At 39.4% G+C, this 17425-nt stretch overlaps 1 protein-coding gene across 3 annotated transcripts in view; it reads right to left on the bottom strand.

The window, feature by feature from the left end:
* Positions 1 to 12301: 12301 nt before the first annotated feature.
* The window catches only part of LOC139751205 (lysosome membrane protein 2-like), a 73756-nt gene continuing 68632 nt past the window's right edge, over positions 12302 to 17425 (bottom strand). For all 3 annotated transcript variants that reach the window (XM_071666381.1, XM_071666380.1, XM_071666382.1), the window contains one exon: positions 12302 to 16182. In XM_071666381.1, coding sequence (XP_071522482.1) covers positions 16156 to 16182 — 27 coding nt within the window. In that variant the 3' untranslated portion in view covers positions 12302 to 16155. The remainder of the gene's footprint in view (positions 16183 to 17425) is intronic.

Below are 17425 nucleotides of genomic sequence, written 5' to 3'. Positions count from 1 at the left end.
GTACCTTTGGAAGAATATGAAAAACTTAAGGTGCACCTAAAAGAATATCTTGCGTAACAGCCAGAAAATAACCTTGTTTCTAGAAAGAAAATTTTTCGTGCTCACCAAAAGATTACGGGTATGGGTTTTAAGAATTAGCATTATATTATTTCTTAATTTCAGAATTTTGTTCTTTGGAAAAGTAATCCTCGGATCCCTATGGAAGAATTTCAGGAACATTAGGTTCATCGGAAAATACGTATCATACTATCCAGGGAATAATCTTGTTTCTGGAAAAAAAAAAATTAATCATCTGAAGATTCTCCAACCCCGCCCCCACATCTTCCATGCAAGGCCCCATATACTATGTTGAGATGACACCTTTAGTAATGTAGACGTTGATTCCAATCGAGATAGGTAAAGATGCCTCATGTAAATGTTGCCCGAGCGACAAACATTCAATGGTCTTTATAAATACTGCGAAATGAGCCTACTTTAAAGCTCTGGACTCAATTTTCATTGCACTTAACGTGACAGAACAACTTCCTTCTTGTAGGATGGTCGTTAGCCAGCCCGGTATGATACCTGAACTATGATTGGTCGATCGTTTCCCCTTGATGTCTTCCCAAATACTATTCGTTGATTGGGCATCAGCTTTCATAATTTATATTCCTTGTGTGTGCATTGGCTTTATGGTAGCCGGTAATCAGCATTTATAGCGTTTTGTGTATGTAGTGAAAACATCGTTGAGGCCATTCACTCTTGATATATGTTAGGTGGTGTAGTGATGAGTATGAAGATAACATGTGTGCAATATACTGCATGTGAGAGTGGTCAAGGAACGAGGTTGGTTGTACGTACTGATGGCCACAAGAAATGTAGTGTTTTATGATGCTGGTTGTTCTCTGCAGCTGACCGTCAGTTCAAGATGCAAGCTAATTATGAACTGCCTTTACTGTAAGTCTTCTTTTAAGTATAATTAGTTTATTTTTTTTTAGTCAAGATTTGATGATGTATGAATAGATATTGTGCTGATTTTTCCTATAAATAGACCTCTCTAGGAAATTAATGAGCCGAGTAGTGATGCGTAGAAAATATATCAGAATTGACAAAATTGTAATATTCGATTCCGACAGTTAAGGTAGGTCTTTCAGCTTAGTCTTCATTCATATATGTATATGATTTCCTTCAAGAAAAACCGGTTTGGGAACCGATTCAAATAAAAGTTTTCTTGGCTGAAAGAATTGAGTTCCCGTTGTTACAAGTCCATTGTCATTTTAATTCATAGTATTAAAATCTGCTACTTCATCAGAAGCAGAACTCACGTGTTACTGTTATTAGATTTTGACGGTGGTACTACTGGGTTACTTGATACAAAAAGTTTATATTGCGTAGCTCCAAATGCGTCAGAAGTGGGCAGGGTTTTAAAGTTGAGGGATTGTGTGAAGTAGAACCGTTCAAAATCCATTGTAAAGAGTGTAATACATCCAATAGTATCACTCGACAGAATCTATCAGCAGCAAGACGACCGCCAACTTCATCCACATCTGATTTGCCAGGTTTTCTTGACATGTTGAATGAAAGTCGTGATGTTTACCATTTAAGGCTATAGTGATGAAATGATAAGTGGTGACATTGGTAAGTGATAAGAAATGTGAAGAATACGATGGTGCTGACCGATAAATAATATTGATAGTGGTATTTCCATGAGTTAAAGCAGTTAAGTGACATGGTAGTAAGAGATATCCAAGTTGACGGTGGAATGAATATTTTGAGGGTAGAGAAAGTATCAATTGTATTAAATTTCGTGTTAGATTTTGATAAACTTTACATATTTAAGAAAAGTGGAAAACCCTTGCTGATACAGTTATAACAAATTTCATGGTATACCATGGTTCCCTAAATGCTTACTGCATTATGTTGAATCTTATAATATTTTTCACACGACAAATACAGCCAGGCAGCAATGATTATTCAAAAAGATAGTTGTTAGTGGTGATGCCATCGGTGGTTCAACTATTGTTGGTGATGCTACGGTTGGTTCAGCTGTTATTGCTGTTAGTGATGCTTTCGTTGGTTCAACTGTTGCTATTGGAGATGAAGCTACAGTGGATTCAACTTGTTTGGGGTGGGGATGTAGTTGGTTCAACTGTTGTTGTTATTGCTATTGTTGGTTGAACTGTTGTTGTCATTGGAGATAATGCTATCGTTGGTTTTTCTGTTATTGATGGTGGTACTATTGTTATCATGTTCCCTTTCTTTTTGAAGTTATTGCTTGTATTACGTGTGTAGAGTGGAGATAGCATAAGAACATTAATGGTAAAGATGATGATAATGGTTAATTTAAATATCAACCCCAGGACCCCTTTTACTGGGATCCTGCAGGTTTGAGGCTGCGCTACAGTGAATATCAGAGAAAACATCAAGTACTTTTTAGTAAGAACTTAGAGATGTATTCCTTTTCGTCGACTGCTGATGATAAATCTCACTGATGACCTGTGCTGGTGGAGTTCGGTAACGTTTAATGATAATTAGTATTAATATACTTAAAAAAAATGGTTGATCAAAGGTCGTAGAAGGCGACTAAAAGGGAAGGGAGCGGTGGATGGAAATCCTCCCCTCTTTTTTTTCAATCTTCCAAAAGAAGGAAAAGAGAAGGGGGCCAGGTGAGGATATTCCCTCAAAGGCCCAGTCCTCTGTTCTTAACGCTACCTCGCTAACGCGGGAAATGGCGAATAGTATGAAAGAAAGATATATGACTACTGAGATAGTGAGAGGGGATGAGGGCTCGCGTTGCATATGATTGTGATTTTTTTTTTTTTTGTGCCGAAGTGCATTTTGAGGGCGAGGGATTTCTAGTTGCAGAAAGTGAAGGTGACGAGAATGAAGATAAAGCTGAACTATGGGAGGAAGTCCAGATGATGGTGGAAGTCAGGAGAATGTAATTATTATAGGGAGAGTGCTGCAATACTAAGGCCCCAGTTCGAACTTTTTACCTTTGGTAAGAGTTTTCCGTTAGGCAGGGCAAGCGCTCAGCTTTCACCGCAGACCAGTTTAGGGTCAAGAAGAAAGTCGTGCGAGTTACATGTCTCGGGATGTTTATGGTGTGAATGGCAGCTGCTGTACGCAGTATTGTGGTGGGGTGGTGGACAAGACACCACCAAGGAAATGTTTAGGACCAACAATATCCCCCCCACACACACACACTGGAAACCTTTTTGGGTAGCGTTATGTTAATTTCTTAGTTTTTCTGTTGAGACTCAGACATGTATACTTGGTCGTTTATTGTGTAAACTCATGGCGGCCAATGCAAGTGGGTGTTAGAAACGCACGCTTTGTTTATTTATATCCCGCAAGACACGTGCCAGTAGTACCTGGCATGTGCGTGTTCTCGTCTAACGCTGATCGTCACCAGGCAAATGACTTGGTTAGGGAGGAGAAACGTGATTCCTGCCGTGTAAGAGATACAGAATGCCTTTACACGGAAATCGGAAAATTGAAAGAAAATTAAAATGATTATCAGTACGACACTAGTACACGTCTGGCATATTGTCTACTTGCAGTGAATGTTCCAAGCATCATCTGTCCATCAAAGGTTCTCATGCTAATCTAGAGCCTTCCCCTCACCCTTTTTGTAGGCGTGGAGGTAAATCACTATCATGGTGATAGAAACACACGGAATATTACACTTCACATTCTTATCCCGAAAAGGACACTTAAGGGCCTAGTTTCTTGGGACAAAAATGGATATTTGGTATTGATCATTTCGGGAAAAGGACGGGCCTACTTGGGGAATGACCCCACCTCTAAGTAAGTTTAAAGATTGCCCTGTCGTCTGCTCATGGAGCGTTTCTTCCATCCTTATCCCTTTCTCTACTCTGAGTCCGTCATTACTTCGGCCCATGTTGAATCAAAAGCCTACATTACTCCAGAACCTCATGTCAGCCCTAAGCCCCTGCAGACCAGAGACCATCAATCCAAAATCCCATTTTGTCCAGACCACAAGTAATATACAGTTCCCGTGACTCCACACCCCCTCCCACCTATTAATCTACACCCCTTCCCTTGTCACTCTCCGACCTTCCATGTCATTACCTGAACATTTCACTCTGTCCATCTACAACCTCTGGCAGTTACAGCCGCCCGTAATATGTCAGTACTCTTGGCGATTCAGGAACGTGGATCCTCTGATGACATGTTCCTGCCGCCTGTCCCTCTCCGTGTGTGAAGATTATATATAATAGAGAGGCCAGTCTGTCGACAGATCCGTCATATCCATTGTTCAAGGAACAATGAATGACCTTTTAGCTCCACTCGCCTAAATTGAGGCTTTCACGCCCAAGGTCTGGTTATTGCAAGCTCAGGGGTCAGATAAGTAACATTGATACCAATGGTCATAATGATTACGGCAGCAACCTTAATGGTGTTTATTTTTACGGATGCGATACCAATGTTTGTGTGATATACAAATATCTCCTATACTATAAGTAATCTGCGAGAATGATAACTTGAATGTGACAGTTCAATAGTATGTATATATAAAAAATAATCATCAAATATGTTATCAATGTATATGGATAAAACTAGAGAAATACTTCGTGTATGCAACCTCCATCTTATCATTTTTGGGTACAACATATTATTGTCTTGATACATCAAAATTTTGAGCCCATTATACAAAACTAGTGTGTAACCTTGGATGAGTTGTCAGTATTCGTGTATAATGTTGAGATAATTCCTGTACATCATAATTTTATGGGTACAAATGAATATTTGTTTAAAATATTTATAGTAATACCTTGATGTATGAAATTAAGTTTCTGTATATTGTTATGGTGGCTCGTGCATAATGATGATAATAATTGCAATAACTCAAATATTAGTAGCGATAATACAGTTGTACGTTGGCACTCCTCAAGATGGTAATCATATCTTCTCAAATGCTTGTCATAATTCCTGCGCCTCTAAACAGTGAACTCTAAAGGATGTGGAATAGCAGTTCCACTACACCGTCATTATCATGAAAGTTTCTTGGTTGCGACCTTTGTCGGGGACATTGGACATTAATTGCAATCTCCCGATGAGAGTAGCCGTGGTCGCTCCCAGCTTCAAACATCCTTAATTTCAGTTTGTTTAAGGTCACCTCCGCTTACATGCTTTTCCTTCTACTACGTAACTTTATTTTTGGAAAAAATGTTTTTCATAGTAATCTATTTTGTTTTTTCTTTAATCTCCAACATCTTTTTCTAACAGTTGTTAAACTTTCTTATGTGGCAAAATAAGATGCCTGAATTTGTTTGTTCCTAAATTTTCAAATGTATTAGTGTGCTGCATTTTTACAAGTACGTTGCCACCAGGAAGGTGCGGTGAATTGTTCTTGTGCCTCATGCCGTCCACTGTACTAAGGCGCTCACTGTGAACCGTAGAACAACTGGTGTACCTAAGGTTGATCTGGGTCAAGTAAGGGTGGAGCCCAGCATGCTGCATGTGTGGACAGGTCTGCCAGGCTAGCTGGAGCGGACGCCACCAGACGGGTTCCTCAAGTAGACAAAAATCGACTTGTCTTCCACGTCCTCACTTCACATGTCGCCATGGCCATCAGTGCCAACCTTGAATTATTGTGTAATTTATATGATTATTTCCCGTTTCCCTTCCTCTCCTTTCCCTCCCTACGCGCCATCCTGCCTCTTGACGAAATGGCACAGGCACTCGCAGTTAGTTATCAGTTACACATACTCTTAAGGGTACGAGTTTTCTGAGGGTCAAAAAAAAAAAAAGATCCAGGAAAATCCCGTTAGTTTCACATAGTTTTTCACAAGTCGAAACAAAACCTTGTGGGTTTCTGCTCGGATGTGGCGTGGCGAAATCAGAGTTAACCTTAGTTTTGCTGGTTATTGCGATATTCCTTTGACTGCTGTAGATGACCGTCCCTTCATTATTTGTTTCATTTTCTGTGTACGTAGTTTTGTCTCCCCCAACTACATTTCATTCTTTAAAAGTAAATACTGGAATGACTTGAGCGCATTGCCTCCTGACTCCGCTGTCAACGAATCAGAATTCAAGTTGCCAAATTTCTGATTCTCATTGGCTTTGATAAGAGTTGGCTGTAAAAAGAGAATCTTCTCAGCAACGCTTGAGGGATCACGACTATGGCTGTGGAGTTAACAATGTCTCAATATACACATCTAATTGCTTAATACGCGCTTGCTTTCAAGGAAGAGTAAATTCTGTAGTGGTTAAAAATTTGTTCATGTAATTTAGAATTACATGAGTTAAAGCATAATTTGGAAAAAAAAAGATTTATACGTTCTTGAAACACTGCATAATTAGGCTACGTTCGTGAGACACTATATAATTAGGCTAGGAAGGAGTGGACAGCGGGAAAATGTAAGGGAATGAGTTGTTACTCTGGCTGCGAAGCATTAAGTCGCCCACTTAAGCAGTTCAGCCTCAACTTCAGAGAAGAATTTAACTAGTTATGATTATGCAGTTTAGCAAACCTGCATCGTTTGTTATGTTTTAATGCTTGCAGGTAAAGATCTGATATCATTCACTTCAGTGGTCAGTCATTTTTAGATGTTCACTACAGACTGTGGGATCAGGTTGCTGTGGTCGGCGGGATCTTGCACAAATTTAAGTTTTTGCACAAAACACGAAAAGTTATCTTACTCAAGAAAATTATTTTAATAAACAGGATAAGTTCACGTTACTCGATAGTAATGATCGTAATCAACAGAACAAAACGGTTCTCAGTAATCATGATAAACAATATTTCAGCTGTGCAGTAATCATAATTAAGTTAACGGCACTCGGTAGTCATCATAAGCAACAAGACGTGTAATAGATTCGTTAGACATCAGAAACAAGTTGACGGTACTCGTTAGTCTTAGTATTCTACAGAATAAGTCATAAGAACACGATAGTAAGCAGAATCAAGAAGTTGACGGCATTCAAAAGTTAGGATCAACAGTGCATGTCAGCAGTACTCCAAGGCAGTCAGTCATTGCAGTTAACGTCACGTTATCATTCGACGAAGTTATCTTACTCAAGGTTTAAAGTTTTCGTATGCCGTTGTTACGATGGCTGTTTAAATAAAGTCATCTTGCACAACAGAGGAACCTGCTACACTTAAAAAAGAAAAAGATCTAAGTATAAGTTAAGGACATATGCACTTAACGTTGTACCGAACAGTTAGAGGATATTGTATGATATATGTAAAGTTCTCAAAAAAGTACTCAATATTTAAGTGAAAAGCAGCATATAAAGTTATATAGAACATATGGAAGACACTAAAGTGACGGTTTAATCCAATAAATTATATGGAAATAGACATCATAGATGTTACTTTACGCCAGACTGGCTGGGATAATTTTCTGCTTCCTGTAATGCAACTTATGTATTTGCTCTTATTTAGTAATAAGGATTTTCTTGTCCCATGTCACTGGTGGACAAAGGGAGAGAGAGAGAGAGGTGCACTGAAAAGATAGTAAGTGGTACAGTGAAACACGATAAGAGTAAGAGGTAAAACAAAAAATATACGGGAAAGAGGCAGAGAAAAAATATAATGAGCTGCAGAACAGAGAGAGAGAGAGAGAGAGAGAGAGAGAGAGAGAGAGAGAGAGAGAGAGAGAGAGAGAGAGAGAGAGAGAGAGAGACTCCACACACTATCAATGAACATTCCTGAATGTAACCTCCACCACCCTTCAGGGGCCCAGCCGAGAGGGACTCCCCATCCCCCACCCACCTGCAACAACCGGATGTTCACTTTACTGCAACCTCCCCCCACTCCCCACCCCGACCCAGCAAGACCCTCCTCCACACACACGCACACTCACCACCCGGCCCAACCCACTGTCCTCTTGGCCAAGCCCCCTTCTCGTCCCCCAGCCCAGCCCCCATTTCCTACTGGTTCAGCCTGCCACCCCCTCTCTCGGACTAACAGACTCGCTCGCCAAACCCCACCACCTTCCCACCAAGAGCCACACACACACACACACACACACTTCACGTCTCATTGTTCGTCATCTTTTGGTGCTTGTTTTCTTTCGTGGTGTTCTCTGTTCTCCTGATATTCCGGTGCTGTTTATCTGGTCTTCTTTTGACCTCTTGCTGTTAGATCTGTTGACTTGGTGCTGTATGTCTGGTTTCCCCTGAACCTGGTGCTCTTTGTTTGGTGTCCTGATGACCTGGTGCTGTTTGTCTGGTCTTCTTGTGACGTCTCTTGGCGACTGGTGTTGGTTCCCTGATTTGGTGTTGGATGTACAATCTTATAGTGACTTGTTGGTTGTCTAATCTCGTAGTCACCCAATGCTGATGTACTGTTAACCTGATGCTTGTGACTTGTTTTCCTAGTGGTGACCTGGTACTGATGGCCTGCTCTTCTGGTGACCTGATGCTGGTGGCATTCTCTTCTGGTAATCAGGTGCTGGTGGTTCCCTGGTGGTGGTGGCCTGCTTTTCAGGTGACCTGTTGCTGGTGGGTTGCTTTACTGGTGACATGGCGCTGATTGCCTTCTCTTATGGTATTTTGGTGCTAGGATCTCCTCTCTTGGTCTAGTGAGCTGGTGATGGTAGCTTACTCTCGTGTTCTGGTGACCTGGTGCTGGTAGATTACTCTCCTGGTGTAGCAGTGAGTTGGTGCTGGTAGCTTACTCTCCCGGCGAAATGAGTTGGTGCTGGTAGCTTACTCTCCTGGCGAAGTGAGTTGGTGCTGGTATCTTACTCTCCTGGTCAAGTGAGTTAGTCCTGGTAGCTTACTCTCCTGGTCTAGTGAGTTGGTGCTGGTAGCTTACTCTCCTGGTCTGGTGAGCTGGTGCTGGTAGCTTATTCTCCTGGTCCAGTGAGCTGGTGCTAGTATCTTACTCTCCCGGTCTGGTAAGCAAGTGCTAGTAGCTTACTCTCCTGGTCTGGTGAGCTGGTGCTGGTGGCTTGCACTCGTGGTGACGGTTCTGACCTAGTATTAGTATACATCCCACTTGTAAGTAGCTTGGACTATGAGCATCCTATTTGGTATAAGATCATAACTAAGGTATTTTTGTGTTATGAAGAACCATCGTAAATGAATGTAGTGCCACAAAGATTTTTTTCATTATATTCTGCCGTATAAAAGATAATAATCATCAGAATTCATCAAAATCATCAAAATGTGAAGGTATGAATGTCGACCCCACCCCCGCCTTCATGAATGAGGTTCCTTCAGTCTCTTCCCTCCCGGCCCCTCACCTCCTTAGAGGAAATTCTTCGTTATTGCCTCACACAGGGCTTATTAAGAGCGAGGGTCGCATGATGCTGGGAGGGGAAGTTTGCTGGGGAGAGGGTAGACCCGAGGAGGGGAGGTTTGCTGGGGAGAGGGTAGACCCGGGGAGGGGAGGTTTGCTGGGGAGAGGGTAGACCCGGGGAGGAAAGGTTTGCTGGGGAGAGGGTACACCTGGGCAGGGTAGGTTTGCTGGGTAGGAACCCTCTGGCACCGAGTTATCATATTGCCTTATTTATGGCGCAGAGATCGGTGAAAATGACGAAAATTGTCTTAGAATGTCATTTCTGTGTACATGTGTCCATTTGATGGTCAAACAGCACGGTAAGCTGTTAAGGGATCCATCACTGTAATCTCTCCTAGTACATGATATCACTCACGACAAGAAACTTTTACTACAGTGAGCATCCCATACATCAAATAGTCTCAAGATGTTTGATTGATGTTTCCAGGGGTTGTTATTATTGATTATGAATGGAGTAAACAGATTAATTTAGGGTCTAAGCAATCAAGGACGTGCCCAGAGGTTAGATTAGGGTCTTAACTAAGAAGGGTGTACCAAGAGGTTAGTCTGCCAGGTAATAAGTACGTACCCAAATTTTAATTTAGGATCATAGCTAATAAGGGCGTATCCAGGAATAAGTGTAGGGTCAATGATGATAAGGGCACACTCAGGGGTTAGTTTAAGGTCGTCGCTAATATTGGCGTATAAAGAGTTTAGTTTAGGTTATTAGCGAACGAGGGCATGATATACAAAGGTTAATTCAGGGTCTTAGTTAAGAATAGGATACCCAGAAGTTAGTGTAGGGTCTTAGCTATAAGGGCGTATCGAAAGGTTAATTTAGGGTCCGTTAGTGTCGTCGGACCATCCCACAGATTGATGTAGGGTCATAGTCAACAAAGGCGTACCCACAGTTATTTAGGGTCTTAACTAACATGACACATTTGAGGTCTTTATTGCATCCAGCGATGTACCGACATCTGGTACAAAATCATATGGTACAATTCTCTCGCTGAACACTTCCTTCTAAAATGAAAAAGACAGAATGCTACGAATGCTTCACTTTACCCATGTTGGTTAAATCCATCCTAATATGTAAAGAAAAAATAACAAATGCAAGAATAATTGTATTATCAAACGGAAAGGTATTTCCCAACAGTAATCGTCTTCCACAAAACAAGAATTAGTCTTGACAAAGGATCCTCAAACCCCAGTGTTCACTGTGTTTTGTAGTGAGGTGCGTAGTTCGTACAAATTTAGTCTATCATTTATTGTAGTAAGATGAACTTCATAGTCTCACTGATTAGTATATATAGTGGTAAGATACGACGTTTCTATAATTGTATTGTGCATTATACATAGTGGTGATATACAAAGTTTTCACAAAACTAGTTCCACTAAAAAGAATTAGATAAGTTTTTTTTTTTACAAACTCACTGTTCACTGTACATAATAATGTGATACAAGGTTTATGAAAACAGTAAGATTCTGTAATTTTTAACGTATACGTAGGTATGACGGCATTTAACAGGTGAATTATCAACAGTAAAGTTCCGACTTACTATTAGTTACTTAGCCAGCTAAAACTTTCAATGATTAGATAATATCACATGATATCGAACAAATTATATTTCATACATAAACTGACTTACATATGTTCTGCAAAGCAAAACAAATTGAATTATATGTTGGTTACCCATGTCGTTTTCTGTAAAAGGATAAAAGAAAATGGAGCATGCATGTAGGAGTAACAAAAGAAAACGATATCTCAGTTCTCATTGGTATTATGTCATGATTTCTTAACATTCCTCTACTTACCTGTTGCAGCCCTGATATTCCCTGGGGGTGAACTCTGTCCATTAGAGTTCTAAGACCCGATTATTTCATTTTTCCGCGGATGACAAACTCGCTTGGATCTACTTGCATTAATATAGCTTAGTTTATTCACTCGGAGTCTATCATAACTTCATTTTTGATTGGGACATTAGCTAGTCGCTATAGGAATCTTGTTGGTTTGTCACCTAAAGATGAACACTTATGGCAAGTTTCATATTCTACTCCCTAAATCTATAACTAATAAAATCGTCCGTTCACAATGTCATGTTTATTTAAAGCTATTTTGTTTCGACAGGTATGATTTTGTTTCTGAAGAAGATTAACTCGCTACTTGTAGAGGAATAGCTCTTAGTCAAGGAAATCTGAGGCAACGAGAAGTGTTGAAAAGGAATTTGGCCATCACAACTTTGTTTTTAATGATTAACTCGCTGCATCATGGCATGAGATGCCATGGATTGTCCCTTCCTCCATTTAATTCATTCTAATGGTATAGAGATGACAGTTCGGTAGTTCAGTAATCTTGCTAAGGGTGTTAATCATCAAACACTACATATGGGTATCTTGGTAAATCAGGCCTTAACCCAACGCCCTGTACTAATTCTCACTCCAGAAATTTTACATAACGGACTTTTTATGGTCTTTATCAACAGTAGTTTGAATGCTTTGGTCAGATATTTAAAAAAAAAAAAGTAAGCAACAACTATATACTTTTTAATAAAGATTTATTTCATTGGGTTTGGACTACGTTCGAGTTATAGAAGGGTTTACCCCTACGGCAGTACTTGTAATTTTCATTTTCCTAACGCAATAATATTATAGTAATAACCAACCCATGTGTCTCTTCAAATGCAAACTTTATTCACACAAAGGTATGTATTCTATATTATTGGGAGATCAGTGCATGAGATGTATAAAAGCAAATGCAGTGTTACTCAAATCATTGTTTCTAGGGAGCATTAAACAAATACAGGGTTTATGGATGTAAACGTGTTTATCAGATACAACCAGCTTTTCTTACTCTTTGGTACACCATTTCTGCCATGACATGATTAATTCCTGACAGTGATATTCCATAATCATCAAATTTGCTCTTTCCATTAGTATGAAGGTACTTTTATTTGTGATGCTGTCACTCAGTGATTGCTCAAGTTGAGAAAAATAATTCTACTAAATATAATTGTGATTAGTTTTGCTATTACATAATGATTGTTTTTATAGCAGGAAAATGAAAAATTGTCACTAATAGAAATTTAATATAAAAATAATCTTTATCACATAAGAAGTCTCACCCCTGTTAAATCACTTGTATGCACTTCCCAAAAACATGCCTGGTAACTCTCAATCAGCAAATATATTTACCTATAGGATGAAATGGTTTAGGCAAATGGACCAAATAAATTATATGTTCACTATGAGGGTGTTTGAGTTAGAAGTAGAGGGAAAAAGATCCTGGAGATCGAAGGATGGAGTGAAACATAATGTGCTGTAAGTGGACTGAACCAAGGCATATGAAGCAGTTGAGGGAAACCATAGATGTCTATGGGGTGTGGTCATGGACAGAGGGGGTCAGTGGTTTTGGTTCATTACACATGACAGCTACAGGATATATGTGACCAAATGACTTTTCTTCATCTGTTCCTGGCTCTACCTGCCAATGTGTTTAACTGCGTACAATTATGAAAGAAAGAAGAAAGATGTATACATTTACTTGATATCAGGTGGGATTTCCTGTCCAAAAAAAAAATCTTTAGGGATCTTGTGCAGGGGGTTACAATGCTTGGCCATCAAGGTTTATCGGCTCCTGAAGTAGTGCCCCAGCAATGAGCTAGAATCCCTCACCCTTCATCTGAGGGACTTGCCCAATATGGGTTTATTCCTATATATGTATAGGAGCAGTGTCGCTTCAGGTTTTGTAAAGATTGTGTGGATCAGGTCTTTCTTTGAAAAATTTGTGTTAATTACAAGCAAAAAGAGAATATTTTAATATGGCTTGTGTAGACCTGGAGATAGTATATGATAATGTCAATGAGAAGCTTTATGGAATGTGTTACAAATGTACTGGGTAAACAAAAAGTTACCCAATGCGGTCAGTTTTTATTTGGAGAACAAGGCTTGTGTGTGAATCAGAAGGGTGGAATGTGATTGGTTCTTGGTGAAGGTGGGTCTGTATTAAGGATGTCTGATGTCTCTGTGGTTGTTTAATCCATTTACAGAGAGGGTGGTGAGGAAGGCGAATGCAAGGGTCTTAAAGCATGGGGTAGGTCTACAGTATACTGGAAGTGGTAGGAGGTGCATGGGAAGTGAATTACTTGTTGCTTGTGAAGCTGGTGGCAGATTTGAGAGAATGCATGAAAGGAGAGAAGTAAGGCGAATGTGAACAAAAATTAAGATAACAACACAGTTTAAGAAGGTATTATGATTGGTTGATTTGATTTTTAGTCTGAATAGGGAGGGCTTGAAAGAAAAGGAGTATTTCAGGTACCTGGGTATCTGGCAACAGATGTTACTACAGGCGTTCGAGTTATGATGGGTGGAAGATAGAGCTATGGTCCTTGGCACATTAAAAATTGTTGAAAGGGGTCTGGACTGTTACAGCAAAGATGAACATGTATGATAGTTCAATATACCTGTTTGACGTGATGTGAATCTTGACCACGAAAGAAAGGAAGAAGGTGCACATTGAAAACAAAATACCTTAGAGCAACACATGGTGTGAGGTAGGTTGACTGTGAAGGGTATGACAGTACAAGAGATAGGTGTGGTGCAGTAAGAGAAGTATGACTGAGAGGACTGTTCATGGCGAGTTGAAATGGTTTGGAAATATGGGAAGGCTGAGAAAAGGATTGACCATGAGGTTTTAAGCATTATAAGTGGAGGGAACAAAGAGGAGAGGAAGACCAAGATGGTAATGGTAGGATAGAGTGAAGGAGGTTTTTGAGTAATGGGGTGAACATTCAGGAGGGTGAGAAGCATACATGGGACAATGAATTGGATTTGGGGAGGATAGTATCAGTGAACTGAAGCACAGCATTCACATCAGTCAAGGTAACAAGTAGTAGTCTACAGGATTTGAGTTTGGATGATAAGTTCTGGTTTCAGTGTATGAAACATGACAGCTAGAGAATGGATGTGTGAAAATGAGGCTATGGCTTATTTGATTGTGATGCTGCCTTGCTAAGGAAGGAGAGGCCACAAAGGAGCCCACCTTACCTTGTTCCTATGTGAAGCCAGGCCTCAAAGCTGCAAAGCCCCAGGAAGGGGTCCTTGGTTTGCATATAATAAAACTAAAAATCCTCCAGGTCTTCCATTTGCTCAGGTTCCAGGGCCATGGGGATGCATCTTCCCAGGCACCCCTATAGTGTATCTTTGACCTTAACCTTCACCAGTGTTACTCCCTCTCTTCAACACAACAGAAAATACAGTATAAATTTGCTGCTTCCTCCTCATAGGATTTCCTTTATCTTTCTTTTGTGGTAATAAAAAGCTGTTACAATATTTTCCACTTACGGGTACAGCTCTTTAGCTGCATTAAAGATTTCAGACTACTGGCCTTTTGATGGTAAAATCTCTTTATCCATAGCAAGATAAAATGGTAGGCCAAATCCTGTCTTCTCAATGTCATTTTGCATGTTGGATTATGGCCATAGGTTATTCACCATCACCTACCTAAAGAGCACACAACAGTGCCATCTCAATTTCATGCATCTGCACTCTTATCACTAAAGTAAAATATGGTGAATCAGTTTCTTTCTGTAATTATATTTTTTTATACATTATTTGAGATATTTCATGACAAATGTATTCATCAATTCATTTATAATTACACAAGGAACTCTTCCTATGAAAAAGTCCTGGTGTTACCCAGGATATTTTTCCAAAGGCTCCAACAGCTCAAGGTTGCTTTACTTCCAGTAGCAAGCATATGTGAATTCCTTTGAAGTGATAAGTTCTTTGACATAACTGTATTCTCAGTGATACAGTCTCACCAAAGGAGGCTCCTCATCTTTGGTGCAACCTCAAAGTGGCAGAGTTCGGTAATACTTGTTTCACTGCTATGAACAATACAAGTTTCACCACATAACACCAGTTACTGACCTCACAAGGGTTTTTTATTGTGTGTGATATAGAAAGCAGATAAGCAAGGCAAGAATGGGGGTACTGGCAATCCTATCCCTTCTGTAAAATCACTTTCAAGGAATAAAAGGAGCAAAGTGAGGATTTTGCCTCAAATGCTCACTTCCTGCAGCTACCTTGCTAAGTTGGGAAGGTGAACATGCTTAAAAGAAGTCATAGCAAATGAAAAAAAAATTTGTCGAGGTTTTAAGTTTCTTAAACAGATACAAAACATGTAACCCTAGCAACTACTGTATAACTTTGACAACAAGGGGTAGTGAATCTGCAAATGAAGTACAGTCACTAGAAAATATAGTGTGTTTATACTTTCAAAGTAAATGAAGCCAACAAAATCCTAATCTACTGAACATTTCTTTCATTTCAAAGTCTTTATAATAAAAGTCCTTTCAATGGTCTAAGTGCAGCAGATGTAACTATCATTTCATAATCAACATTATCTATAAAACTCAGGGTATCATTTTCCTAATTACAGAATAAAAATAAACTTCAATGGTAGCTGTTGTAACTGTAAACACAACAGCCCCTGTAAATATGCACTCTTCACAACAGTATCTTTGATAAAAAAATAAGAATGTCTGTGATTGGAAAATCCCAGCAGCAGTTGGAATGACAATAGGAAACAGTTCCAGCAGTGTACAAGAGTAAAACAGGAGTGGTTGGAAGTACAGTATCATCTGCTGGTGGTAGCAGTACTGATATAGAGTTTGGTTTAAGTACTACCATATCTAATGCATAATATTTACAATTTATTTGCACAAGGACCAGTATATACAGTTCAGTGGACCATTATTCTCAATATAAGAAAAACAAGCCACTATTCACTTTTATAGGAAAGTACAGAATCACTGTCGTAAGGGAAGGAAGATTCAAAGGCCAATTTAAGGCAAAAGGTTTTTTCTTTCACTCGGCTTTTATCACAGATGAAGTTTTTTGCTATTGCTGGAACTCGAGACTTAAAGCTTCTCCTGTCCATGTGATTTCTGTTGAAATTATAAGACATTAATATAAATCCAATCTTAATCTAATAAAGAATAAATGGTATCTCTTATTCTAATGAATCGAAAACAAGTAATCATCTATAACAGGGATGAAAGAAAAACTCATGAATACCAAAAACAGCTTCACAAACATTATCTATCTATATCTCTGACACCTGTTCCAATTGTAACTCCCTCAAAGGGGTTGCCACAGCAACAGAGTCTCCATAACTAAAGAAATCCAGTGCTGCTTCTTAGCCTTTACACCTCACTTTCAACAGGCCACTGGCAGAGAGCAAGTCTAGCACAGTATTTGCAGAGGCTTGTACCTAATGTTCCTAATGACAACTATCTAATGCTCCTACCTACTTCTTCTATTTCATGTTTCTAAATAATCCTGCTTAAATGTTCCTACCTATACTACTATCTACTGCTCCTATGGTAATCTTTTATATCTGGTTGACTGCAAGCTGTACATGCTCTGTTAATCTCTGAGGTACCAGAAGGGCTCATCCCCTCCTGTTCTGAAAGTGTTACGTCAAATGCGACGTGAAACCTACAATAACTAGATGACCATGAACTTGGTGTTTACTACCAACATGTTACCTCACTAGAAATAAATGACCATATGACGAGTCATGACTTATGTAGTGATCAAAGTGGTCACAAGACCAGCCGAAGATACAAAGGAAATTTAGATGGTAGTACAATGTGGGACATAAACTGAATGCCATAATTTCTGTAACACTTTCAGGACTATTCCTACAATATATGTGGGTGTCCCGTAAAGATGAATGAACCTTGCAACAGTTTTAAGCTGAAACTTCCTGCTTGTGTTTCTAAGACTTTCCCATACTTCCTTTATTGATGCAAGGCATCATTCTTTTTCCTGTGTTTTATTTTTCTTTCATCTGAGATGCCCATGATTACTGCATATATCTGCCTAAACACTGTAAAAAAAAAAGCAAACATGATTATAGCATATTTCTGCCTAAACACTATAAAAATATCTAACAAAAATTATCAACAAGGCTCAGTGATCTAGAGATAACCGAGGTTGAAAGACACTTTCCTCATTTGGTCTCCTGCCTTATTAAGCATTGTAAACATCAGATTCTGTGGTTCAGAAGATAAAAACAGCCATCAGTGATATTCATACAAGTTGGTACTTATAAAGAGTGATCTTGAATATAATATTTGGGGAAAAGTGAGTCTCCAAGCACAGAGAGTTATGTTAGAGGGATTA

The sequence above is a fragment of the Panulirus ornatus genome, chromosome 11 (genome assembly GCF_036320965.1).
Source record: "Panulirus ornatus isolate Po-2019 chromosome 11, ASM3632096v1, whole genome shotgun sequence".
Taxonomy (NCBI): Eukaryota; Metazoa; Arthropoda; class Malacostraca; order Decapoda; family Palinuridae; genus Panulirus; species Panulirus ornatus.
This window is presented reverse-complemented; position numbering and strand designations above follow the sequence as displayed.